Source organism: Heterocephalus glaber, unplaced genomic scaffold, assembly GCF_053883595.1.
Source record: "Heterocephalus glaber isolate CG9 unplaced genomic scaffold, H.glaber_assembly_v1.0 deba00001887, whole genome shotgun sequence".
Lineage (NCBI taxonomy): Eukaryota > Metazoa > Chordata > Mammalia > Rodentia > Bathyergidae > Heterocephalus > Heterocephalus glaber.
In genome coordinates, this window is record NW_028258511.1 from 61,352 (window position 1) to 87,803 (window position 26,452).

Sequence of the window (26,452 nt, forward strand, 5' to 3'; positions counted from 1 at the left end):
GTGTTCTCCTCAGATTGGTTCTGGTATGTGGGTGAAACAAAAGCCTTCTCTTCAAGTAGTGATGTCCAATGTGAGGGCCGAATACTCTTGCAGAGCAAACTGCATGCTGAATTACATGGTGTTATCACAGTGTAGCTGGCAGAATGCAGCAGTTAAGAAAAGTTTGTTGAGGAAAGATTGTAGATTGTCAGGTAACTCCTAATGTGGACATAGCCTGTTTCACAAGGCTTGTTGTTCATCAGAGAGGTCAAAAGGAATCTGTGCCTGATCTGGTCTTGCAGTATTTTATCACCAGCCATCCTGCCAAGGGCCTAGCTGGTGATCAGGTTTTGTGAGATGTTGCTCCCATTCTCTGTAGAACACCTTTCTTTTCTGCTAAACATTGGAGAGGAGACCTGAGCATCTTGGTCATTTCTACATTTTTGGACATTTGTGCTACTGAAGGTAAAATAAGAGGCTTTCCCCAATGGCTATGGGTAAGCATTCAGTTTTCATGTAGGATGGCTGGCCTACATACAGTTTTCAAGTTCTCCATCCTTGAACAAGATGCATGGATACGTGTTCATATCCTGCTTTCTACCAGTATTGATCCTTGGAACTCCTTCAGATTCCTGTATAGGGAGAGATAATTTTTACCAGGTGTTGTCTGTCGACTTCTGCAAGGATGCATGTCATGAACCCAGCAGTTCCTGAAAACAAGCACAGTAACCTTTGCAGTTCTCATCTGTGCCGGTGTGAGGCGATGTGGACCAAATCCCTCTTGTGTTTTCCCTCTTGTGTTTTTCACAGGGCTCCTGTTGTCAGAGTGAGACACACAAAGTACAGTGATCTCTACATACGTCCATGGAAGTGTGGACTTGTGTCCTGGCCACCAACAAGGATGCTTGAACTCCACATGTACATGTGACAAAAGTGTCTGTCATTCTTCCTGTCCACTGTGTTGATTTGGAGGATTTCAGGTCACATGGAGGGAATCCTCAGCCAGTCCACTAACTACAAGGGTACACTGGGCTTGGATAGGTCAAATGGATACCAAACCAGTGAGCATTGAAAATGTACTTCTGTGCAGGTTTTGGCCCTTGTTCTGGTTGGTTGCAGTAAGCATAGGTGAGTTTGAAGGTGTCCACCTAGGAGAGTTTGAACTCTGGGGACAGTAATGTTTCCTTGGCAATCCTCTCAGTATACAGGTAGGTTTCTAGTGTCATCAGAGTTTTTCTTGGCACAGAAATGCTTATGGACTCTACATGACACCCTCTTCTCCATGTCTTCTCAAGTTCCCTTCAAGAGAAAATATGAAATGTAGAAGACTCTGGCTGCGACCTCATGGACATCTCAGGTAAGAACCATGGTCCTTGTACCTCACTGAGGACGGTGGGATCTTTTGTATCCAGGTGGACATGAGGAGAGTGTGCATAAGGTGTTGTCCTGTTTCCTGGACAAGTATCCTCTGCAGGTCTGGAGTAGTGTAAGGTTCTGAGCTGATTTCATATTCAACATCAGTGACACTATTTCTGGCATAGATATGACTATTGATGGTGAACTTCTGATGTAACCCACTCTATTTTGCAAGTGTGCATTCAGTGTCTTTTTGCTATTGTGTGGGAGCATTAGATGATATTGGATCCCTGCTGTCAGGTATATCCTGCATTTCACACTAGTCACACTAGGGATCAAGTGGGGCAACAGGAAACTGTCATAGGGTGGTTCCCTCAAGTAAGGATTGGAGTAGTTTGGCAGGCATCTTTGGGGAACTTCCTTTACTGTTTTCTGGCTACTCTGTGGCCAAGGGAGGAGCCTGTAGTGGTGATGGACCTTGAATGTAGGACAACATGGAATTGGTATAGGTGGACACATAAACAGGTGTGGGTAAACAGTAGTTTCTTCTGGGCTCCTTGTCCAGTGAGATGTGCAGATCTGATGGCGAGCCAAGAGAGGGTGCCCCATTCAATGTCTCCGGGACATGGGTAAGGGCATGTAGGGGCCTCATAGCTCCAGGCAAGTTCTCTCTATGGACCTTGGTAAGAGATCCTAGGCCCTCTGTTGGTGGCCAGGCTTGGGTGCAGGTGCTCAGGGAAACAATGAAGGGCAGACTTAGCCAGGTAAGTAAATAGGAGTTTGTGCTTGTTGTAGGGTGCAGGGAAATGAAGATCGAGGGTCTTTGTGTCCTTGCTCAAATGGTATTTTTGTGGACCAGTCTGCCAAAGAAGACGCACATGATTCTCTGCAGTTGACCACTTGATGAAGATACGTGCCTCAGAGTGAGAGTGCTCCACTCAGATTGGTTCTCCTATCCGGGGAAAGTGAGAGCCTTTTGTGCCAGTGGTGCTGGCAAATGGAAAGGCCTAGTGTTCTTGCGGAACAAAGTGTATGCAGAATTCTGTGCTTTTAGCATGGTGTGATTGGCCTTCTCTTTATCTTTATACAGATATGAAGAATTGGTTGTTGACACAAGATTGATAGGTAAGCTGTATTGTTCAGATTATGAGGTAAGTCCTGTCATGGACATAGCCTTGTTCACAAGATCTGATTGATGTTCCTTTGAGAGCTCACAAAGGAGCCTCTGCCTAACCTGGTGTTGCCATGATTTATCAGTAGGTATCGTGCTAGGGAAATCAGGTCTTGAGAGGTGTTGCCACCTTCATCCTTGAGACACCTTTTTTCAGATGAATATTGAAGGAGGACACTCGGGCACCCTTCTGCCTTTCCAAATAGTTTGACCTGTGTGCCAATGAAGGTCAAATAATGGACTCTTCCTGGTGGCTGCAGTAAGCCTCCCATTTCATGTAGATTGGCTGGCCCATAATGAATTTTTCATGCTCACAGTAATACAGGATGAGGCAGGGATTCTTGCTAATATCCAGATATCCAGGCCTATAGACACTGACCCTTAGAACATCTGCAGGTTTCCCTTTAAGGGAAGAATTCTCTGACCAGTCTTTGTTCATGGAGTTCCAGAAGGGCCCTGGTCGTCAAGCAGCTGGGTGGCACAAAACCGCACAGTGATCTCAACAGTTCAGACGAGCTGGTGCAAGATGTAGATGAAATCATTATTCCCAGGATTGATTTTCTTTGGGCTCCCAATGTCACAGGGAGCTGTACTATTACCCTGGTGGATACCTACAGACATCCAGGTGGGTGTGGGCTTAGGCCCAGGCCACTGACGAGGTGTCCTGAGGTCCATTTCCTTGCGTAAATGACAGAAGTGTCCCTTGGCACCTTGCCTGCTCCTTCCTAGAAATGCAGGTACTCAGATGGGAAAGGAAGGTGTCCTCAGCCATGCTAGAGGTTGTATGAGGACACATGGCCTAGGCGGGCTCAAATCTCAAATGGATGCTCACCTGTTGAGCATTGAATGTGTGACTGTACCCAGAATTTGTGCCTGTTGGGGCCCTGGCCTGGGAACTGTGAGCATGAGTTTTTAGTTGTTCCTTAGGAAAGGTTGGATTCTGGGGACAGGACTGTTTCACGGTCAATCATCCCAGTATCCAGGTGGGTTTCCTGTGTCACTAAGGGTTTTCTTGTGCACCAAGCTCATCAGTTCTACTCTGATACCCTCTTCCACATCTTTTCACCCAGTTTCCTTCAAAAGAGCTAACCACTTGGAACCCTAGAAGACTAAGGGCAGACTTCTTGCAAATCTCAGGTGAGAATCAGCATCCAATTCCAATTCCAATTCATGTACCTGACGTTTGGAGTGTGGGTATGATTTTTAGGATTAGGGGTCTTCATTTGGAAAGTGTCACAGATAGTGCTGAAATAGAGGTAACTGAAAATGACTTCTGGGCATTATGGTTGGTGTCACAATTCGGTTTAGGGTTCGGGATGTCATGTGAATCAAGTACGTTGTTATTGAAGTGTGAGTAGGATTGACAGAGTTAAGATTAGTGTTAGGTAAAGTATGGTGTTTTGTTACATATTCCTGAACATTGCAGTGTGGCTGTGACGGGAAGTGTTGGGTTCAAGTTCTACCTAGGGATAGGGTTTGGGTTGGGGTGATAGTTAGCTTTGAAATTGAAATGCCTGTGTCATCAAGTGTGTGTTGGAAAGTTAGTATAAGCTTAAGTTCATGGTGAGGGTCAGGGATAATGTAGAATTTCAAGTACCTGGGTATTGGAATTAAGTCTTGCTGCTTATGGTTAGGGTTAGGATTAGTTTTAGGTTTAGGGTTCCAATTCCTATACCTGACGTATGGAGTTTGGGTATCATTTTTTGAGTTAGGGGTCATCTTTTGGTAAGTGTCACGGATAGTGCAAAAATAGAGTTATGAGAAAATGACTTCTGGGCGTTCCTGTTTGTGTCACAATTCAGCTTACATTTAGGGATGGCACATGGATCAAGTACCTGGTAATTGGAGAGTAAGTAGGATTGTTAGAGTTAGGATTATTGTTAGCTAAAATATAGTGTTTTCTTTCATACTCCTAAACATTGCAGTGTGTCTGCAATGGGTAGTAGCAGGGTTAAGGTTCTATCAAGTGTTAGGTTTAGGTTTGGGGTGATAGATAGGGTTGATATTGGAATGCCTGTGTCTTCAAGTGTGGGTTGGAAAGTTAGTATTAGCGTAAGTTCATGGTGAGGGTTAGGGATATTGTAGAATTTCAAGAACCTGGGTATTGGAATTTTATCCTGCTGCTTAGGGTTAGGGTTAGGATTAGGTTAACGTTTAGGTTTCCAATTCATGTAACTGAAGTTTGGAGTGTGGGTATAATTTTTAGGGTTAGAGTTCTTTTTTTCATAAGTGTCACTGGTAGAGCTGAAATAGAGGTACCTGAAAATGACTTCTGGGCATTATGGTTTGTGTCACAATTCTGCTTAGGATTAGGGATAGCACGTGGTTAAAGTACCTGGTTATTGGAGTTTTAGTAGGATTGTTAGAGTTAGGATTAGTGGTAGGTAAAGTATAGTGTTTTGTAACATGTGCCTGAACATTGCAGTGTGTGTATGACGTGTAGTATTAGGCTTAATGGTCTAGCTAGTGTTAGGTATAGGGTTGGGTGATTGATAGCATTGAAATTGAAATGTCTGTGTCTTCAAGTATGGGTTGGAAAGTTAATATTCACGTAAGTTCATGGTGAGTGTTAGGAATAATGTAGAATTCCAAGTGCTTGTGGTCCTGCTGCTTAGAGTTTCAGTTAGGATTAGTTTTAGGTTTAGGGTTCCTTTTCATTTACACGAAGTTTGGAGTGTGGGTATGATTTTTAGGTTTCTGGGTCTTCTTTTGGTAAGTGTCATGGATATTGCAGAAATATATTTACCTGAAAATCACTTCTAGATGATACGGTTTGTGTCACAATTCAGCCTATAGTTAGGGATGGCACGTGGATCAAGTACCTGGTAATTGTAGTGTGAGTAAGATTGTTAGTGTTAGGATCATTGTTAGGTAAAATATACTGTTGTTTTACATGTTCCTGAACATTGCAGTGTGTCTATGATGTGTGGTGTTAGGGTTCACATTCTAGATAGGGTTAGGGGTAGCATTGGGGTGATAGGTTTGAAATTGAAATCCCTGTGTCTTCAAGTGTGGAGTAGAAAGTTAGTATTATGAAAGTACATGGTGAGGGTTTGGGATAATGTAGAATCTCTAGTACCTTGGTATTGGAATTTGTTCCTGCTCCTTAGGGTTAGGTTGAATCTTAGGTTCTGGTTTAGGGTTCCAATTCATGTTGCTGATGTTTGGAGTGTGTTTAAGATGTTTAGGGTTAGTGGTCTTCTTTTGGTAAGTGTCATGGATAGTGCTGAAATAGAGGCACCTGAAAATCACTTCTGGACAATACTGTTTGTGTCACAATTCAGCTTACAGTTAGGGATGGCACGTGGATCAAGTACCTGGTTATTGTAGTGTGAGTAAGATTGCTAGTGTTAGGATTATTGTTAGGTAAGAAAATGGTGTTATTTTACATGTTCGTGGACATTGCAGTGTGTCTATGATGGGTAGTGGTAGGGTTAGCGGTGTAGCTAGGAAAAGGCTTAGGTGTCGGGTCCTAAACAGCATTGACATTGAAATGCCTGTGTCTTCCAGTGTGGGTTGCATGTCAGTATCAGGATAAGTTCATGCTGGGGGTTAGGGATAATGTAGAATTTCAGTTTCCTGGGTATTGAGATTTCATCCTGCTGCTTAGTTTTAGGGTGAAGATTCAGATTAGTTTTTGGGTTCCAATTCATGTACCTGAGGTTTGGAGTGTGAGTATGATTTTTAGGGTTAGGGGTCTTCATTTGGTAAGTGTCATGGATAGTGCTAAAAGAGAGTTACCTGTGAATGACTTCTGGGCATTACGATTTGTGTCACAATTCACCTTAGAGATAGGGAAGGCACTTGGATCAAGTACCTGGTTATTTTCGTGTAAGACTGTTAGAGTTAGGATTATTGTTAAGTAAAATATAGTGTATTGTTGCATATTCCTGAACATTGCAGTGTGTCTAGGATGGGTAGTAGCAGGGTTAACATTGTAGCTACGGTTAGGGTTAGGGTTGTGGTCATAAACTGCATTGAAAATGAAATGTCTCTGTATTCCAGTGTGGGTAGGAAAGTTAGTATTAGTGTAATTTCATGGTGAGGGTTAGGGATAATGTAGAATTTCAAGTGTCTGAATATTGCAATTTCATCCTGCTGCTTCGGGTGAAGGTTAGGATGAAGTTTAGCATTAGGTTTCCAATACATGTACCGGTGGTTTGGAGTGTGAGTATGATTTTGAGGGTTATGGGTCTTCTTTTGGTAAGTGTCATGGATAGTGCTTCAATCGAGGTTCCTGAAAATGACTTCTGGGCATTTTGGTTTGTGTCACAATTCACCTTAGAGATAGGGAAGTCACTTGGATCAAGTACCTGGTTATTTTCGTGTAAGATTGTTAGAGTTAGGATTATTGTTAGGTAAAATATAGTGTATTGTTCCATATTCCTGAACATTGCAGTGTGTTTAGGATGGGTAGTAGCAGGGTTAACGTTGTAGCTACGGTTAGGGTTAGGGTTGTGGTCATAAACCGCATTGAAAATGAAATGTCTGTGTCTTCCAGTGTGGGTAGGAAAGTTAGTATTAGTGTAATTTCATGCTGAGGGTTAGGGATAATGTAGAATTTCAAGTGCCTAAATATTGGAATTTCACCCTGCTGCTTAAGGTGAAGGTTAGGATTCAGTTTACCTTTAGGTTTCCAATACATGTACCGGCCGTTTGGAGTGTCAGTATGATTTTGAGGGTTATGGGTCTTCTTTTGGTAAGTGTCATGGATAGTGCTTCAATCGAGGTGCCTGAAAATGACTTGTGGGCATTCCGGTTTGTGTCACAATTTGGTTTAGGATTAGGGATATCCCGTGGATCAAATACCAGTTATTGGAGTGTGAGTCGGATTGTGAGATATAGGATTAGTGTTCGGTAAAGTTTAGTGTTTTCTTGCAAGTGCCCGAACATTGCAGTGTGTCTATGATGGGCAGTGTTAGGGTTAACGTTCTAGCTAAGGTGAGGGGTAGGGGTGGAATGATAGATAGCTTGAAATTAAAATGCCTGTGTCTTCAAGTGTGGGATAGAAAGTTATTAATGTGTAAGTAAAAGGTGAGGATTTGGGAAAATGTAGAATTTCAAGTACGTCGGTATTGGAATTTGGTCCTGCTCCTCAGGGTTAGGTTTAAGCTTAGGTTCCGGTTTAGGGTTCCAATTCATGTTCCTGATGTTTGGAGTGTGTCTCTGGTGTTTAGGGTTAGGGTTCTTCTTTTGGTAAGTGTCATGGAGAGTGTGCTGAAGTAGAGGTACCCGAAAATGATTTCTGGGCAGTAGGGTTTGTGTCCCAGTTGGGTTTCGGGTTCGTGACAGCACGTGGATCAAGTACCAGTTATTGGAATGTGAGTAGGATTGTTAGAGTTAGGATCATTGTTAGGTAAAATATAGTGTTTTGTTACATGTCCCTGAACATTGCAGTGTGTCTGTGATGGGTAGTGTTAGGGCTAACATTCCAGCTAGTGTTAGGGGTAGGGTTGGGGTGATAGATAGCTTGAAATTGAAATGCCTGTGTCTTCAAGTGTGGGGTAGAAAGTTATTAATGTGTAAGTAAAAGGTGAGGATTTGGGAAAATGTAGAATTTCAAGTACGTCGGTATTGGAATTTGGTCCTGCTCCTTAGAGTCATGTTTAGGCCTAGGTTCCGGTTTCGGGTTTGAATATATGTTCCTGACATTTGGAGTGTGTCTCTGATGTTTAGGGTTAGGATTCTTCTTTTGGAAAGTGTCATGGATAGTGTTGAAATAGAGGAAGCTGAAAATGACTGATGGGCATTACGGTTGGTTTCCCAATTCATTTTAGGGTTTGGGATGACATGTTTGTCAAGTACCTGGTTATTGGAGTGTGAGTAGTATTGTTAGAGTTAGCCTCAGTGTTAAGTAAAGGATAGTGTTTTTTTTCCATGTTTCTGGCCATTGCAGTGTGGCTATGATGGGTAGTGTTGTGTTCCAGTTTTAGCTAGGGTTAGGGTTTGGGTTGGGGTGATAGGTAGCATTGAAATTGCAATGCCTGTGTCTTCAAGTGTGGGTTTGAAAGTGAGTATTAGCGTAAGTTCGTGGTGAGGGTTAGGTGTAATGTAGAATTTCAAGTCCCTGGGTATTGGAATGTGGTCCTGCTGCATAGATTTAGGGTTAGGATTCCTTTTAGGTTTAGGGTTCCAATGCATGTAGCTGAGGTTTGGAGTGTGGGTATGATTTTTAGGTTTAGGGATCTTCTGTTGGGAAATGTCAGATAGTGCAGAAGCCCAGGTCCCTGAAAATCACTTCTGGACAATACAGTTTGTGTCCGAATTCAGCTTACAGTTAGGGATGGCACGTGGATCAAGTACCTGGTTATTGTAGTGTGAGTAAGATTGTTCATTAGGATTATTGTTAGGTAAGATATAGTGTAATTTTTACATGTTCCTGGACTTTGCAGTGTGTCTCTGATGGGTAGTTGTAGGGTTAGCGATGTAGCTCGGGATAGGCTTAGGTTTGGGGTCCTAAATGGCGTTGACACTGAAATGCCCGTGTCTTCCAGTGTGGCTTGCATGTTAGTACCAGCATAAGTTCATGCTGGGGGTTAGGGATAATGTAGAATTTCAGTTTCCTGGGTATTGGGATTTCATCCTGCTGCTTAGGTTGAGGGTCAAGATTAGGAGTAGTTTTCGGGTTGAAATTCATGGACCTGACGTTTGGAGTGCGGGTATGATCTTTAGGGTTAGGGGTCTTCGTTTGGTAAGTGTGACAGATAGTGCTGAACTAGAGTTACCTGTAAATGACTTCTGGGCATTAGGGTTTGTGTCACAATTCACCTTCCAGTTAGGGAAGGCACTTGGATCAAGCACCTGGTTATTGTCGTGTAAGATGGTTAGAGTTAGGATTATTGTTAGGTAAAATATAGTGTATTGTTGCATATTCCTGAACATTGCAGTGTGTCTCCGCTGGGCAGTAGCAGGGTTAACATTGTAGCTACGCTTAGGGTTAGGGTCGTGGTCATAAACAGCATGGACAGTGCAATGTCTGTGTCTTCCAGTGTGGGTAGGAAAGTTAGTATTAGCATAATTTCATGGTGAGGGTTAGGGATAATGTAGAATTTCAAGTGCCTGAACAGTGGAATTTCATCCTGCTGCTTCGGGTGAAGGTTAGGATTAAGTTTAGCTTTAGGGTTCCAATACATGTACCTGCCGTTTGGAGTGTATGATTTTGAGGGTTATGGGTCTTCTTTGGGTAAGTGTCATGGAGAGTGCTTCACTAGAAAATGAAAATGAAAATGAAAATGACGTCTGGGCATTACGGCTTGTGTCACCATTCGGTTTAGGATAGGGATATCACGTGGATCGAATACCGGTTATTGGAGTGTGAGTAGGATTGTGAGATATAGGATTAGTGTTCGGTAAAGTGTAGTGTTTTCTTGCAAGTGCCTGAACCTTGCAGTGTGTCTATGATGGGTAGTGGTAGGGTTCCCGTTGTAGCTAGGGTTAGGGGTAGGGTTGGGGTGATAGATAGCTTTGCAATTGAAATGCCTGTGTCTTCAAGTGTGGAGTAGAAAGTTAGTATTATGGAAGTACATGGTGAGGGTTTGGGATAATGTAGAATTTCTAGTAGCTTGATATTGGAATTTGTTCCTGCTCCTTAGGGTTAGGTTGAAGCTTAGGTTCTGGTTTAGGGTTCCAATTCATGTTCCTGACGTTTGGAGTGTGTCTCTGGTGTTTAGGGTTAGGGTTCTTCTTTTGGTAAGTGTCATGGAGAGTGTGCTGAAGTAGAGGTACCCGAAAATGATTTCTGGGCAGTAGGGTTTGTGTCACAGCAGTTCGGTTTTGGGTTGGTGATGGCACGTGGATCAAGGACCCATTGGAATGTGAGTAGGATTGTTGGAGTTAGGATCATTGTTAGGTAAAAGATAGTGTTCTGTTACATGTCCCTGAACATTTCAGTGTGTCTGTGAGGGTTAGTGTTAGGGCTACCATTCCAGCTAGGGTTTAGGGGTAGGGTCGGGGTGATAGATAGCTTGAAATTGAAATGCCTGTGTCTTCAAGTGTGGGGTAGAAAGTTATTAATGTGTAAGTACATGGTGAGGATTTGGGAAAATGTAGAATTCAAGTACCTCGCTGCTGGAATTTGGTCCTGCTCCTTAGGGTTATGTTTAGGCCTAGGTTCCGGTTTAGGGTTCAAAGATATGTTCCTGAGGTTTGGAGTGTGTCTGTGATGTTTAGAGAAAGGGTTCTTCTTTTGGTAAGTGTCACGGATAGTGCTGAAGTAGTGTTACCTGTAAATGACTTCTGGGCATTAGGGTTTGTGTCACAATTCACGTTACACTTAGGAAGCCACTTGGATCAAGTACCTGGTATTGTCGTGTGAGATTGTTCTCTAGGTTCTGCCATGGTATCTCTCCCTGGGGTCCATGTGTATAACTCCAGAGAATGTCCTTCAGAATCTTGACCATAAAGCCCATTGGAGGAGAACCAGCTTGAGGGAAGTAGAGAGTCCTGGGGTGTTTTCTTGGCTGGTTGGTTGGTTGGTTGGTTTGTATTTGGTACCGGCGATCGAACTCGGGGCCTTGAGCTTGCAAGGCAAGCGATGGAGCCACTGAGCTAAATTCCCAGTCCTGGAGAATCCTGGGTTTTTTCGTGACCTTGAGTTTTGGGTGTCTTGGATGCAGGCTAGAGATGGTGTTGGACATGGTATAGAGTGAGAGGAGAGGCTTAGGCTGGGATATAAATTCCTGGTTTTCCTGCAGTTTACCTAGGGGCACGCAGGTAGGTATGTATGTAGGTACGTATGTAAGAACAGTCCTGCCATAGGAATCCTAAGCTCCTTGGAGCGGGCAGGAGGAAGCTTAGTCAAGTTCTCAAAGTCAGAATCACTTGAGGTGCCTGCAAAACATTGTAGATTGGTGGGACCCACCTTCCCAGTTTGTTGTTGTTGTTTGCTTGTTTGTTTTGGTACTGGCAATGGAACTCAGGACCTTCTGCTTGTGAGGTAAGCAGCTGAACCACTGAGGTAGATCCCTGGCCCCCTTCAGAGCTTTGAATACGGTAAAACCAAGTAGACCTAGAGGTGTAGCTCAGTGGTACAGTTCTGACCTAGCAAATGTGAGGTCCTGGGTTCCTTTCCCAGTGCCACCAAAAGAAAGAAACAACAAAACAAGAACAAAATAGCCTTGGTAGGTAGGAGAACATGCAGTTTTATCAAGTTCCTACGTGATGCTGAAGCTACTGGTCCCAGTACCTCATTTTAAAAGAATTGTTTTCCAATATTTGGAATGTAACCCAGGGTCTCTGCACCGAGCTCCATCCCCAGCCTATGTGTATATGTAGGGAGAGAGAGAGAGAGAGAGAGAGAGAGAGAGAGAGAGACAGACACCTGGTGTCCAAATGTATATATACATGTACATATATATATACTTATTATATATACATGCATATATATGCAGATGTATCGCGAGACTGGGTGTTATGCAGTCCCTGAGTTGCCCCAGCTGAGCTGAAGTTGAGATCTTCCTGCCTCAGCTTCCCCAAGCACTGAGATGACAGGAGTGACTCACCGTTTCCACACTTGAAGAACGCTGGTGTGCAATGCCAAGGGGGTGTGTGTCCAGGTCTTTCATGGAAACACTCCTCCATCATCCGGGAGTGGAAGACGAGTCCTTGAGGGGACAGAGGAAGCAGCGAGAAAGGCCGGAGCACCTGCTGCTGGCCTATGGAGGTGGCGCCCAGCAAAGATGCAGACTCCTGGACAACAACTCCCAGGGCTCCTGGCGCCCTGACTGCGTTAGGCGGGGAGCCGTCCATCCATGGCAGCACGGGACCTTTTGCCCAGCGTCTCCGAGCTGAGAGCCGCACTGGCTGAGGGCAGCTGCTTCGTGGGAGGAAACGGATGGGGAGCTGAGCCTGGCGGGTGAGTAGGAGCCACACGGGGCGCCAGCTTGTCTGCACCTCAGCAGTGTCGTCTCCTAGGTGGGGCGTGTGAGCGCGGGAGTCCTGGTGCGGGGAGGCGGGACACCCCTCTGGGAAGACGCGCTGCGGTCGCCCCCGCTGTTGCCCAGCTGCTCCTTAGCGGCCCGGGTCCTGTCCCTGGTGGGCGGGAGAGCTATCCTGCCCCGCCTGGCCCGGCCTGAGAGCCAAGCAGTCTGTGCTGCAGGTGGCCTGGGCAGGCGGCCGCCCCCTCCTCTCGGGCCCCCGCAGGCGGGGGTGGCGCAGGAGCCCGAGATCCTGGGCCAGGCGCCTGCCGGGGGCTGTGGCCGGTTCTAGGTTGCTAGATTTTTTTTTTTCCTCTAAAATCCCGGGGCACTTTCAAAGGCACTTTGGGTTAGTTTGATAGTTTCCATGCGCTACCTGGTTGTTTAGAGCATTGGTATCTGTATTTTAAGTGAGGTAGTATGTGGCTGTGCTGGAAACTAAGTGCATTTCAGTAGCACTGTTGGTCCTCTTGCTGTGTACTCCGAATTTACAAGTTTCTGAATGTTCCTATGTAAATGTTTGAGCCATTTTCTGAAACTGTACTTTTGTTAATGATTTAGAATTGCTGGTTGTCATCGCAGTAATGAGTAAGAGTGACTAACAAATTCCCACAAATCCAGTCTAAAGACAAATCACTAAGTGTCAAAAATTATTTGTAACATAATACAAGGAAAAGTCACTGCAGGAGTAATTAACTTTAATAACAATGACAATAATGAGAACATTTGTGGAGCATTTTCTTTGTGCTAGTTACTGCGCAACCGTTATTTAATTAATTTCCGCAGCAGTCAATGAAGTGGGTATAATAGGATACACTAAGGCAACCGATTATGAAGCCAGCCGGTGCTAGAACTGAAATCAAGCTATGTTGGAATCAAAGCTTATTCTGCAGGGCACCTTGTGAAGAGAATCTTTGTTTCATTTGAACAACAAACAAAGGTTCTATATCTGCTACAGAACCTGAAAATGCAGGAAGTTTTGGCAGATATTTGAAGTGATGTGAATTGAAAGACTAATGAATTTGAGTAGTAACGTCTATGTGAGAGAAGCAAATAGGTGAGAGATCCTAAGCATCTCCGGTTAGAAATGCAAGTTGGATTTTCAGAGACAGTGGTTAAAATCAGGAAATAGCATCTTTGTGGACAGAGGAAAAAAGCAAGTTACTAATTACAGAACCGCATGGAACATGAACCTAAGATGTAGGGGAAGGAAGAAGACCCTAGAGGAGAAAGAGGTGTCAGAAAAGACCAAGGAGAAAGTGTCTTTTTATCAGTTACCAGAAGAAGAAAGTTATCTGTGGGTTTCATGCTAAGATGGCCAACAAGTCCGAAGAGATTTCCAAGTGAACTAGTGAAAACAGCTTGTGGAGAGGGACTTTGAGGGATCTGGGGATGGTGAGCAAACATCTGAGAAAGACTAAAGGCCTCAGTAGCCTGTGGGGTGTGATGTTCAAGTGTGGTCCTCAGATCAGTTCCTGTCCAGTAAGTGTTTGCTGTTGGTATATGGTGGGATAAGATTAGAAACATTTGGAACAATTTGTCTTTGCCGTGATAGCCAAAGGTGTTATCTGTGGACTTGTATTCTCTGTGTGTGTTCTTTTTCTATTTCTTAGTCATCCAATTTATTGTATTTTATGAAAGTGTCACTCTGTACTGGATTAAGGCAAACAAAACAAACAAGCCCTTATCCTTCATGGAGTAAAGTTTTGAGAAGCAGTGTTCCTCGGCCATGAGAGCAAGGAAAGGAGAAACATTGGAGAAAATAGATTGAAGAGGAGTATTTTGGATTTGTTTTTGTTTTGTTGAAAAAAAATACAATGAAGAAAAATAAGGTATAAGAAGGAAATCTATCAAAATGCTGATGATGTGGAAGGTATAAATAAGGTCAGGGACCAGGAAGGGTAAATGAGGTTTAAGAAAGGACTTAGAGGGCTGGGGATTTAGCTCAGTGGTTCCGCTGCCTGCCTCACAAGTGCAAGGTCCCAAGTTTGATCCCTGGTACAAAAAAAAAAAAAAGAAAGGACTTAGTGCTAGGCATACGTTTTTCAGCATTGTGATGAAATTTTCTTCTTAAAGAATTCAAAACAATATGGATGTCTACCACCAATTTAAAGATATTTTAACTATAAGGCCACTGGCATCATGAAAGTGCATCCTTGAGTCTACTGGGTGGTGATGGTAGTGATGGATTGAAGGCCTCTGAAGAAACCAAGCCCTGCGGCCGGGTACCAGAGCGTCTTGGAGAAGCGGCAGACAGTGGCACCTGTGTTCTTTGTAAACTGCATCAATTTCATCAGAAAGCTATACTGTGTGCTCTTCAGGTTCCAGCAGCTAAATATCTGCAGGATTCAAAGAGAAAAAAGTATTTAGAATTAAAATAAGTGGTCTAAATGTGTTGTTTGTTTTTGTGAGTTTGGTACAGGAAAGCAAACACGGACTGGCTTTTATTGCTTGCATGCTGCTCCCTACATGTTTTACATTTTCCCAAGAAAAGTAAAGGGTAATTTCTATCTTTGAATTTCTTTTCATTTATTTCTAAACCTTTTCCTGGAGTGTAAATTAATTTTATATATTGAACCTCAAGAATTTAGTATTTTACATAGGTATTTTTTTATATTGCCCTGAAAATTGCCTAGAGAAATCTGTATTGAGAGGAGTTTACAAGGTGTTTAATGTAAACTAAAGAAAATTTGATTATTCTTCAACGATAACTGCTAACCAAATGGGGTAAAAAAAATTGCTGTTGGCCTAGTGTTGGAAATTCATGTATGTGATTAGATTTGAAATGTGGATTTTGCTCAACTTCGGGCACAAGAATCCATTTCTGATTCAAGGAGAGAAATTGCCTTAGTGTTTAACATTGTATTGAATTCTGTAAAATCCTGTGTTTATAGTTTTCCTAAAGCCCTTGGGGAGGTGCCAAGTGGTAAATATTACCTTTTATCAAATGTAATGAACAGAATTTAGAACTGTGGGGCAGTGGATTTTACTGCAGTTGCAAACTGTGTATAAATGTGTTCTTTATAAATTTGTGTTGGCTATTTCACTCAGTCACACTGTTCCACAGCATCACGATCATCATGTCTTGTTCAATGGATTTAAATTTTTTTTCTTTTCTTAGGGACAGCATGAATCTTTTTAACCCAAAGATTTGAATAAGAAATGTAATTTGAAAACCTAGGTATATAGGACTGCTCTCTTAGAAAGTCAGTTTTGGCCGGGGATTTAGCTCAGTGGTTCTGGTGCCTGCCTCGCAAGCACAAGGACCCGAGTTCGATCCCCTGTACCAAAATAATAATAATAATAATCATAAAGTCGGTTTTTTCTCACTTTGACAGTCTGTGCTTGAAATTATTCATATTCCTGTACACTTTAGATGCATTTTCTTTTTCTTGTAGAAGCACTTAATTTGGATGACACTAGTACTGTATACCATGAATACATTTATTGATTAAAATGTTTTGTGTATTTGGGGTTTCTATTATTTTTATATAATTGTAGTTGAGATTTATTTTATAAAAAGTTCTGGTTTGGGGAAAAATCGATGAAATAGTGTTACTGAAATGCATTTTTTGTTCGTATTGTTTATTGGCATGGGACTTGGTCTGGACAGTATTTGATGGATTTTCCACCTTAGGTTTAAAATGCGTCACCCACTTTAGGTGGGCCGAGTTGACTTCATGTGCAAATGATTTCCCATAGTGTGGTAATGTGTCAGACTCTGGTAGCTGAGCATGCTCCTCAGGCTTTCATCCTTGGCAAAAAGACAAGAAAGCCATTTGGTGCCTGGTAAAATATTTATTTTTAGAGTGCATCCATGTTCCCTAGGACTTTCCTCCTGTCCTTTGGCTTAGATTTGGAAAACCAACCCCTTGTTTCTAAGTTTTTCTTTTTCCTATGCCTGTCACTTGACTCCTCTCCCTGGTTAAAGGTAGCTTTCTGGCATTTCCAGTTGTTTGTCCTGGAAAGAATTTTAAATGGATCTGGCATCTGGGAGCCTGCCTTACAGAGGAGAAATTAATTCTTCCCATTTGATGATTTCTTAGAGAAAATTCTCATGCTCTTCTTGTGGTTGGCATGATCAATTTGCAATAGGCCTGCAAGATTATGTGTCTTAAGAGTGTTGAATTAAGAAATACATTTATGTATGTGTGTGTGTTGTGTGTATTTTATGCTTCAAATTGTGTTTCTTACAATATTTTCTTGGAAATTGTTTCTGTGATAACTTGTTAAATTTCCAGAAGTGATATTTACTAAGTAGTATAAAACTTTAAGGCTACTTGAACGTAGTAAATTGGTGGAAAGATTTTTTTCTCCCCTCAGCATTTCATTTTCATTTTCACCTCATAATGGTGCATTTATTTCTAAATATTTTCTACACCTTTACAACCACATTTTTAATCATTAGGATTCTAGGTTCTCCTTCAACATGGATCTTTAATGACCTTCATTTTGTTGTCTTGCCGCATGTGTTCTCTTTGTGCTTTTATTATGTGATCAAATATTGTAATCTTCATTTGAACTATTCTAAGGTTTTTGTGATTTTATTTTGTTTGTTTGTTTTGGTACCGGGGATCAAACTTGGGACCTTGCGCTTGCGAGGCAGGCGACAGAACCACAGAGCTAAATCCCCGGCCCATGTGATTTAAAAAAAATAGAAAACTCTGATGTTAGAAGCCTTTAGATTTGTGTCATCAGGCAACACTGTAGGTGAGACATTTTAGTAACTCCAAGGATCTGCCTGTGCTTTTCAGTAATAAGGACTTAGTTTTTGATACAAACTTGCTATATTTGAGTTCTAGATGTTGTAAAATAGAGAGAATCTAGAATTTAATAGTAGGGGCTGTATTTTATTTATATTAAACAAATATAAAAATGTAAATGGTCTACTGGCAATTATGGCTGTTTGTAGACTTTCTTCAGTTACACCTAAACAGTTGAAGAATTTGGTTCCTGTCATACACACTTAAAATAATCCAAGACATAGTCTACTAGCACATGGGTACTAGGTATTTTTCATATTGAAACACTTAAAAATATATTAAAATATTTCTGATGCTTTCATTTTCTTGTGTATTCAGCATCCTTCCAAAACAATTCATTGTACTAGAGCTCTGTATTTAAACTTAGCATTAGAAATGGATTTTGTTTTTTAGTATGTAATATAAAGATAGTCTCTAATCCATGATATTTTTGTTTGATAAACTCATATTATGTGTCTAGGTTTATTATCTTCAGAAATAAAAATTTATAGTAGTTTCAAAAATTATTAGAAAAAAGATTTATATTTTGTTTTATCTCTATTCCCTTTGTTTAAAAAGTATTGAAAGATTTTCCTTATCTACACAAAAATTATTTTGTAACTACATAAAAATGACATTTTTAGTGAATATTCATGGATTTCAACTGTATGGCTATACTTACAATGAGAGTAAAGATGTGTTTCTACCAAAGTGTTTTAAACCCTGTTCTATCTTTTCATAAGAATTTTAGTGAGACTGTTTGTTAATATATCTTGTACTCCTCATCATATAAAACTAGTGAATGAGCATATTTTCAGCAAGCCACAAAGTCCATCATAACTCCTAGCCGCTTTCTTCTCATGGTTTGCAATTTGAAAGAAATAGCTCTCATGATTTGTTTAGTTTTCTAAAATATTACATGAGGATAAAAGCCAGGAATAGAAAATGCCTAAAGTACTCAGTAATCTGAGAAGGGTAACTGTAACTTGGGTGAAGTTACAGATATTGATGTATAGATTTGACACCTTTCCTTTGGATTTCTTTTGATAAATCAAAATCATCGATGGTATCTGTAACTTACAATCTAAAGAAATGTGATTTTCAGTTATTTGCAAGCATTTTTATGCATGCATTGTGTAAAATCACATTGCATACCAGTGTAAGGAATTTGTTTCCTTTTGAGAAATGAAGGAATATTTACTTGTGCTCTTACTAGTTCTGACCAGGAGGACTTTATTGTTTTCTTTAACTTACAGAACATTCATGTTCTGGTGCATGTTTTGGAGTGTATACAAGTTTGTGTTTCCCATTTTAGCATGTGCTTTTATAACTTTAATACCCTGAATTTCCAGAAGTTTTCCTAAATGGGGAAGTACTTAGAAATGAAATCCTTATGTTAATCAACAATAAGCGTGTATAATGGTTCTAGAAAATTCAAGCCAGAATGGCCTAATACAGTAGTAATGCCATAATACAGTAGTTGCATGCTTGGGATTTGAGTTTTGTTGAGCTCAAATGTTTAGTTCATTTTCTATAAGCATTTATCCATTTATCCATTTTGATTTTAGGAGGAATTTTGCAGTTCCATGTGATAAGAACACCTCCTGGTCGAGGAAATGTTACTGTTGACTGGAAAATTATTGGGCAAAATTGTGAACTCAATTTTTCTAACCTTACTGGACAACTCTTCTTTCATGAGGTAATACCACAAAGAAAAGCTTCATGACAAATTTCCAGAAAAGAAACCATTGTATTTTCAGGAAAAGGGAATAGAAAATCAACACCACTTGTAGTTATCATCATTTTCTCTTCTTCATACCTACTTGGTAGTAATTTGGATAAGATTTTCATTGATTAGCTAGCTCAGCATTCAAAATCTTTACAATTAGGGCCGGGGATTTAGCTCAGTGGTTCCGCCACCTGCCTCACAAGTGCAAGGTCCCGAGTTTGATTCCTGGTAACAAAAAAAAAAAAAAAAAAAATTGGGTAACAAAATCTTCACAATTAGTTCCTCTCTACTTGCTTTAAATCTGGCTTCTCATGAGCTGGTGGTTCTTATTTAATTAATTTTTTAAGCCACAGAATTCTTGTTTAAATGAAAACATGTTTGGATGCAGTTTATAAGGGCGATAAAAGCAGTAGGTAATTTATGTTCAGTAGCAACACAGGTATGGATTTCCTTCTGTTTGACACAGGGAACAGTGGACACAATGATACTTGTACATCTATTGGATGACAACGTTCCAGAAGAGAAAGAAGTATACCAAGTCATTCTGTATGACGTCAGGACACAAGGTAGTTCAGAATTGAAGTTTGAGTTGTCTTTGTTATTGTCTTTTTAGAAAAAACAAAGAAGAAATAGTTGTTATCTCTGTATTTACCAATTGATACATACCAACTTAAAAATACAACTTTAAATATTGTCTGTCCCATAGAAATATTAGATCAAATTTTAGTATATGTGCTGCCAAAGAGAGCACAGGTCCAAAAAGCACTAGCAAAATATGGGAATGCTTATCTTTATGGACTAAGAGAAAAGTGCTAAAAATTTTCCTAGTTATTTATGGAATTAAAATATACTTTCGAAGGTAGAAATTTCTGAAAATAATTTTATGCTAACGAATCAGTTTGGATTCTGGACAATTATAATACAGTATATGGACAATTCAAAATTTAATTATTTTCAGAAAATTATCTGGATACTCTCTTCAGTTTCTATTCAGTTTCTAGAATTCTGATAAGCCATGTAGCTAATAAGGGCAATAATCTATCAAGTGAAAGAAATCATGACTTTTAAAAATGCAATATAGATTGTCAGCCTGAAGATTTCTGTTAGGGATGTGAACAAAGTAAACCCTTTTTGGTTCCTTTAATATGCTTTGGAGACCAGGGTTCTATTTTAAGTATGTAGAACTTAGTGCCAAATCACGGTTAGATTTCCTAATGGAGTCCCTGCTATTTCTAGGGGTTCCACCAGCAGGAATTGCTCTGCTGGACACTCAAGGATATGCCGCTGTCCTGACGGTTGAAGCCAGTGGTGAACCGCGTGGAGTTTTAAATTTTGCTCTTTCATCAAGATTTGTTTCACTACAGGAGGCTAATGTGACAATTCAGCTTTTCATCAACCGAGAATTTGGATCTCTAGGTTTGTGTTATGCTAGAATAAATTGGGTTTCTGGGCAAAGGGATTTTTACTATCCTACTTGTATGGGTGAAAGCCATTATGAAAATAAGCAAAGAAAGGAAAAATTAATATTTATTAATTCAGAGCAGTACTTTATAATAGCTTCACTTCTGAAAAATTTGAAGGAGTTATTTATTTTCACAGAAATGCTGTGTAATGGACAATCATGAATTATCTGTACCATATGGTAGCGGACCGGCTGTGGATCCATTATGAGGCTGGCCTTGTATATTTTTCTCTGTATATTTTGAATTTTCTCTGAAGTAGAGGCCGGAGAAGGAAATGAAAACATGCAAGCCCTAGGAAGTCTAGGCTTAGAAGTAGCACATCCTCACTTTTACTTTGTACTATTGGCCAAAGCAAACCACAGGGCCACCCACACTCAAAGTCCAGGCAGGGAAGCAGGCCTCACCCCCTTTGGGGTGTCACTGAGCCATGACATGGGCACAGGAGAAGGGATGAATTTGGGGCAATAATGAAAGGTACTGGAGGTGTTACAAGAAAGGCAGGGTTCACAGTGAAACATAATTTTCAAAATTTAAATAATTCCAAAATCTTTTTTGCATCCAATTCAGTTAGGGACTATCAATGTCACATACACCACGGTGCCTGGAATATTGAGTCTGAAGAGTCAAATGGAAGGACACCTAGCTGAGCCAGAAGTTGATTTCATCCCTGTTGTTGGCTTTCTGATTCTAGAAGAAGGACAAACGGCAGCAGCCATCAACATTACTATACTTGAGGTAAAGCTCTGATGATGATTTTCTGTGTTAAACCTGAAGTCACCGCATGGGAAGTAGGAATCGATGGAATGTTCTGACATCAGCAGTCACATTTAGTAAGAGGCTTCCCATTTCAAGGTATAAAATTTCACGCGAGGCAAGATTGTATAACTTTCAGTTTTCTCTGTATTAAAAAAATGTTGCTCTGTTCTGTGGATATGGCTCAGCAGTTGAGCACTTGCCTCGCATTTGTGAAACCCTGGGTTTGATCCATCCCCAGCGCATGTACATGTATATGTGTGTATATGTATGTATGTAATTTTTCCTTTAATATAAACTTTGTATATTTTATAACCATAATCTCTAGAAATTTAGTGAATTCAGTTCCGATAGGGTTCTTTAAGTCTGATTGGTTCCACTCTGCTGGTGCCTTTAAATCAGCTGATTTCTTTTCGTGACTTTTTTTTCAAACCACACAGGAGTTCCTATTCTTGATTAGATAGGCTGGCCTGGTGTTATATATTTGATTACAGAAACATCTCGTGATAAACAGAATTTCCTTAGTGCAGTTCCCTCTACAATGGCACTGGCCTGAGAGGTTCCAGAGGAGCCCTTTGATTCCTCCAAAAGACTCACTGGACCAGCAGATCTGGGGCGGTCGGAATCTTTGTGTGGAAGACCCGCTAAAACAGAGATAGCAGGAAACTCATTAGAGGCTGAGGGCAAAGAATATGATTACAGTCAAGCCTAAGGAAATCACAGGGGACTGAAATTGCATTTTAAATGATTTCTCATGGGAAATTTCGTGCTGTTTTTGGACTTAGTGTTTCAACTTCTTAAATACATTTAAATACATTCTTAAATACATTACTGTTTCAGCTTCTTAAATACATTTATAGGAGGTTTAGAAAAATAGTGCTATGGAAGGGGTAAGGGATGGATGTGAAGGGAAAGAGAAAATGAATATTACATTTGAAAAAAATGTTAGTTACTACAGTATGTATTTGGAGGGGTTTCATTTTTAAAGGGTTTTACTCTCTCAAAGTCTTTTACTTTTACTTAATTATAGATAGCATAAACCATGCACCATCTAAAGTCAGTCACTCTTATTTTGTTGATTACCCTGGCATTGTAACCTAATGTAACATCATGAAAACTCTAAATCCACAAAATAAAAGATAATGTCAGTAGGTAGCCGGTAACACAGGATTTGAAAAAAATTGTAGGGCAGTCATCTTTCAAATGTCTCGTGTATGTTACCGAATACAATTATATGGATTATTCCTTAGTTACATTAATTTTTAACCAGAAAATATTTAGCACTTTCTTTTACCTAGAGTTTACCTTTTTGAACCTTGGATTTCAGTTCCACTTTTCTTTCTCCTAGCTCTCTGCAACTTTTCTGTTCCCTGAGTAGCACTAGATTAAAACACTGTAGCCCTGACATAAAAGGAAGCCGTGTCTTAGTCACTTTCCTTGTCTCCGGGACATGATCCCTGACACCTACAACTGAAAGGAGAAGTTTATTTTGCTCGATGGCTACAGGCCCTGGCTGGCTGGCTCCAGGGCAGGATAGCAGGGCAGAGGGGCATGGCAGAGGAAAGTTGCTCGCATCATGGCAGCCAGGAACTGTTGCTGGAAGGGAGGAGACAGGGAGGGGATGTGCTCTTCCAGATCGTGACTCAGTGGCACAGCTCTCTTGACTGGACCCCCTTCCTAACAGTAAGTCAGCCCTGTCACCCCCATAGTTCAGTCATCTTCCAAAAGCCCCTTGGGGGCCATTCTCCATCTCAGGCATAGCAGATGGCAAGCAGGGAGCTGTGGCATGGGCTGGGGCAATGGGAGTAGGTGGAAGACAGTCCTTTGATATCACTGATTCTCTAATTATGTTTTTCCATATATTACAGGAGATAATCTAAAGACTAATTTTTCACTTTTTATGTTTTCACTTGAAATAAATCTTTATTAAAATGCAAAGCATATATTGGTGTGTGTGTGTGCTGATCTTTTATGTACACACATGCATGCACGCGCACACGCACACACACACACACGAGTTTTTACTGCTCCATTTCTACATTTTTTGTGTGTGTGCTGGGGATCAAACTCAGGTCCTTCCACTTTGGAGGCAGGCAGCGGAACCACTGAGCTAAATCCCTGGCCCATAACTTCATTTTTCAATCAGAAGTGACTCTTGTGATGTTTGTTAATTTCAGCTCTGTGTGAAGAGATGATGGGTTTTTATATTTTTTTTAATAGAACATATTATTACAGTTCTGTACATTCAACACTACAAAGATATTAAATATTATTATGTCATACTCTTTACATTTTACAACTATTTTATAACAATTCATTTAATCCTCAAAATAGTATTAGTGGTTTGGAAGGACTTTTCCTTTCATTTTATTTTAAAATTTAATTACCTATTTTAGTAAATCTCCAAACCCTGAGGTGTTATTTTCTTTTAAGTTAAGCAGATCTTTTATTTGTTGTGTTTCCTGGTCCTTTTTTGACCTTTGATCTTTTCCTTTTCATGCTTTTAGAAAAGACTGAGTTAATTCATTCCAGACTGAAAGGTGAAACTTGGACCTTGTTACAAATTTACGTAAATTTCTTTAAAAGTAATGTATCCTTCGGACACAAACTCCTATTTGCAGTTTGGATTGTCGGTAGGTGCGATTGCCCAGTAGGGGGCGATAGTGAGCAGCACTGAGGGTCTCCGGTAGAAGGTGGGCTGGACATGGGGAAGATCAACATGGGTTAGAAGAGAAGCTGGACAAATGCAGTGACCTGAGGAACAGCATTCCTCATTCCCTTCCATCTCTCAGAGTGACAACTTTGCAAACGTTGAAATAATCGTTTTCCTAGATAGTAGTATTTGGCTGGTTTTGGTTCTTTTGTAAAAGAAACTAGAAAGCTCCAAGGACTAGATGGTTTACATCAAGGATTATTGCAAGATGATTATTGTTCACACTAAGAAACTAATGACAGCCTTCCTAATTCCCATGCTCACACTGAGTGTAGCTGGAGTTGCTGACTTCTGCCGAGCTCCTGTTGGTTTGCATCTTCTTCCCATTTTATAGATATGGGAGCAGAGGCTGAGAGAATTGGAGCAATATGCTCCAAATCATGCCACTAGGAAGTGGTAGAGCGATGCTCTTAACAGCGTGGTCTGGTTTTAGAATCTCTGTTTTTTAGCCTCTTGTTCGATGGGCGCAGGTCCCGATTTTCTGTTCTCTCCAGACACTTGCGGCTCGTGTTATCACTGAAAGGTCTGAAAGGTTTGCCAGCACTGGTCTAGAGAAAATTACACTCTCCCTCCTTCTTCCCCACGGTGGCAGAGTGGGGAGTACCCTGAACTAAGATAAAGGACAAACAGTTTTTTGAAAAAATTAACATGCACCAGCAACAAGATGAGTTACTATTTCAAGATTGAGTAATAGGTACTGTATGAATAACATACTACACTTAATTCACAGAATACAGGATAAAAAGGTTCAGAGAAGTTTGTGTCATTTGTCCCTTTTTACTCTCCCTTTCCCTTCTTTCCTCCTGTCTAGTTTGTATTCCTGTCCCTCTTGGTTCTGTCTCACACCTGTTCTTTCTGCATCACCCCCCACCTTCCTTTTCCCATTTCTCTTTCCTCTTTGCTTGCCCTTCTCCTTCCAATGGTGCCCATTTTCCCTCCCTCCCAAAGTGGTGATATTATAAAGGTGTCAATTTTTTAAAAAATTAAAATAATAGAAATAAAGCCATGTGCTCCACTGCTTATTATTTCTTGCTGTTTTTAGTTGGTTGAATTTTTATATCTCAGTGGCTCTTACAAGCAAGAGTGTCCTTTTATGGACACTATAAGCGTTTGTGCCTTTGCTTTCTAGAAACATCTTCTGAGTCACATCAACAATAGCTGTATATTAGGAATTATATTATCTCAAAGAGACTGTCTAAATTCTGTATCAAACCGTGCTTTTAAAGGGAATTTTAAGTAAGATTGATATTAATAAATTTATATTCATTTTAAAGTATGTGTCTGTGTTTTTTCAGATGCAGAAGGCTTGACTGCACAAATTATTATTGATGCCAATGATGGTGCCCAAGGTGTAATCGAGTGGCAGCGTAGCAGGTAAGCACCAGGCTGTGTGAAGGGCATTTCCTGGGCTTACTATCTCCCATGGAGAAGTTTGTAGGAGAAACAGGATGCGCATTCTCTTTGTTCTTTGATAGATATGAAGTAAGCGAATCGCATGGAAGTGTGACCTTGGCTGCCGAGAGGAGAAGAGAGGCTCTGGGCCAGGTGTCCTTGTTCATGTACGCCCAGAATTTGGAAGCCCAGCTGGGGCTGGATTACATCTTCTCCCCAGTGGTAGGTGCCAGTGGTGATCGGGGGTGACTTTTATGAATTACTTTATCATTGTTCTTTCTTCTGAATTATCATGACTTAGGTCTTGCATAAATAAATTAACCTTAATGAGCTGTTATATAAACTGTTCCACAGTAAGTCGGGAAAAAATATTTCCATAGGGTAGATTCACTTATTGCACTATTTTAGCAAATAATGTAATTTGAATTTTTAGTACTATTCGAAAGATTCATGAACTATTTTATCACAGTATTTGATACTGGAGGACACAGTATTTTGTATTAAAGAATTTATATCATAAAATGACCTCACAGTTTTTCTTATGCTCCTTGAACATTTTAACTTGTTTTTCTTTGAACTTATGAAACACCTTTAGTAGTTTTAAGTAGGTTTTACTTTGTCTCTTCCTCCATAATCTTTTTTCTTTTCCTCTCTAATCTTTGATTTTTAAAATAAAATATTGTCCATTTAAATTAAAAAGGTATCATGCAAAAACTTTTAAAAAGGATTTCATGTAAAGTAGCTTATTCTTTACATTTACAACTATATTGTATTTCTTTTCAAACATTTTATAAAGCCTCAGGGTATATTTAAATATAAAACTGTTTCCTTTTACCTTTTTGGCCAGATTCTTCATTTTGCTGATGAAGAAAGGTATAAGACATTGTGATTCTGGACGATGATGTTCCAGAAGGAGATGAAAACTTTCAGCTCATATTAACAAATCCTTCTCCTGGAGTGGAGCTGGGGAAAAATACAATAGGTAATCAATGGTCTCTTTATCTGTAACCCTCTCCATCATGCTGGCTTCCCCAGTACGGGGACAAGAGATTTCTGTACTCAAAATAGAAGATGTTTTAATAAGCATTTCAGAATGTGTGTGTGGCAGTGAAATGGTGCTTTATCCTGTGTGTGTTTATGCTAATAAACAAAAGTAGGTTGATACTAAAGGTAATATTAAAGTATTTCCTCAAATATCACAGTTGGATTTAATTTGCAGGCATCTCCCCTTCAGAATACA

General features: G+C 40.4%; 1 protein-coding gene across 1 annotated transcript; it reads left to right on the forward strand.

Moving 5' to 3' along the window:
- The first annotated feature begins 3,623 nt into the window (after window positions 1–3,623).
- Window positions 3,624–26,194, forward strand: LOC147820463 (adhesion G protein-coupled receptor V1-like). The gene is made up of 8 exons (XM_087204190.1): window positions 3,624–3,643; window positions 18,734–18,861; window positions 19,358–19,457; window positions 20,128–20,307; window positions 21,046–21,089; window positions 25,116–25,194; window positions 25,296–25,434; window positions 26,060–26,194. Exons 3-6 carry the CDS (start codon window positions 19,373–19,375, stop codon window positions 25,128–25,130), a joined length of 324 nt encoding a protein of 107 aa, XP_087060316.1. The 5' UTR covers window positions 3,624–3,643; window positions 18,734–18,861; window positions 19,358–19,372; the 3' UTR covers window positions 25,131–25,194; window positions 25,296–25,434; window positions 26,060–26,194.
- Window positions 26,195–26,452: the final 258 nt, after the last annotated feature.

Excerpts from the sequence above, each read along its gene's own strand:
- LOC147820463 (XM_087204190.1), top strand. The coding sequence starts at position 19,373 with ATGATACTTGTACATCTATTGGATGACAACGTTCCAGAAGAGAAAGAA. Across the intron at positions 19,458-20,127 it reads GTATGACGTCAGGACACAAG|GGGTTCCACCAGCAGGAATT; the intron begins GTAGTTCAGAAT and ends TGCTATTTCTAG. Across the intron at positions 20,308-21,045 it reads CCGAGAATTTGGATCTCTAG|AAGAAGGACAAACGGCAGCA; the intron begins GTTTGTGTTATG and ends TTCTGATTCTAG.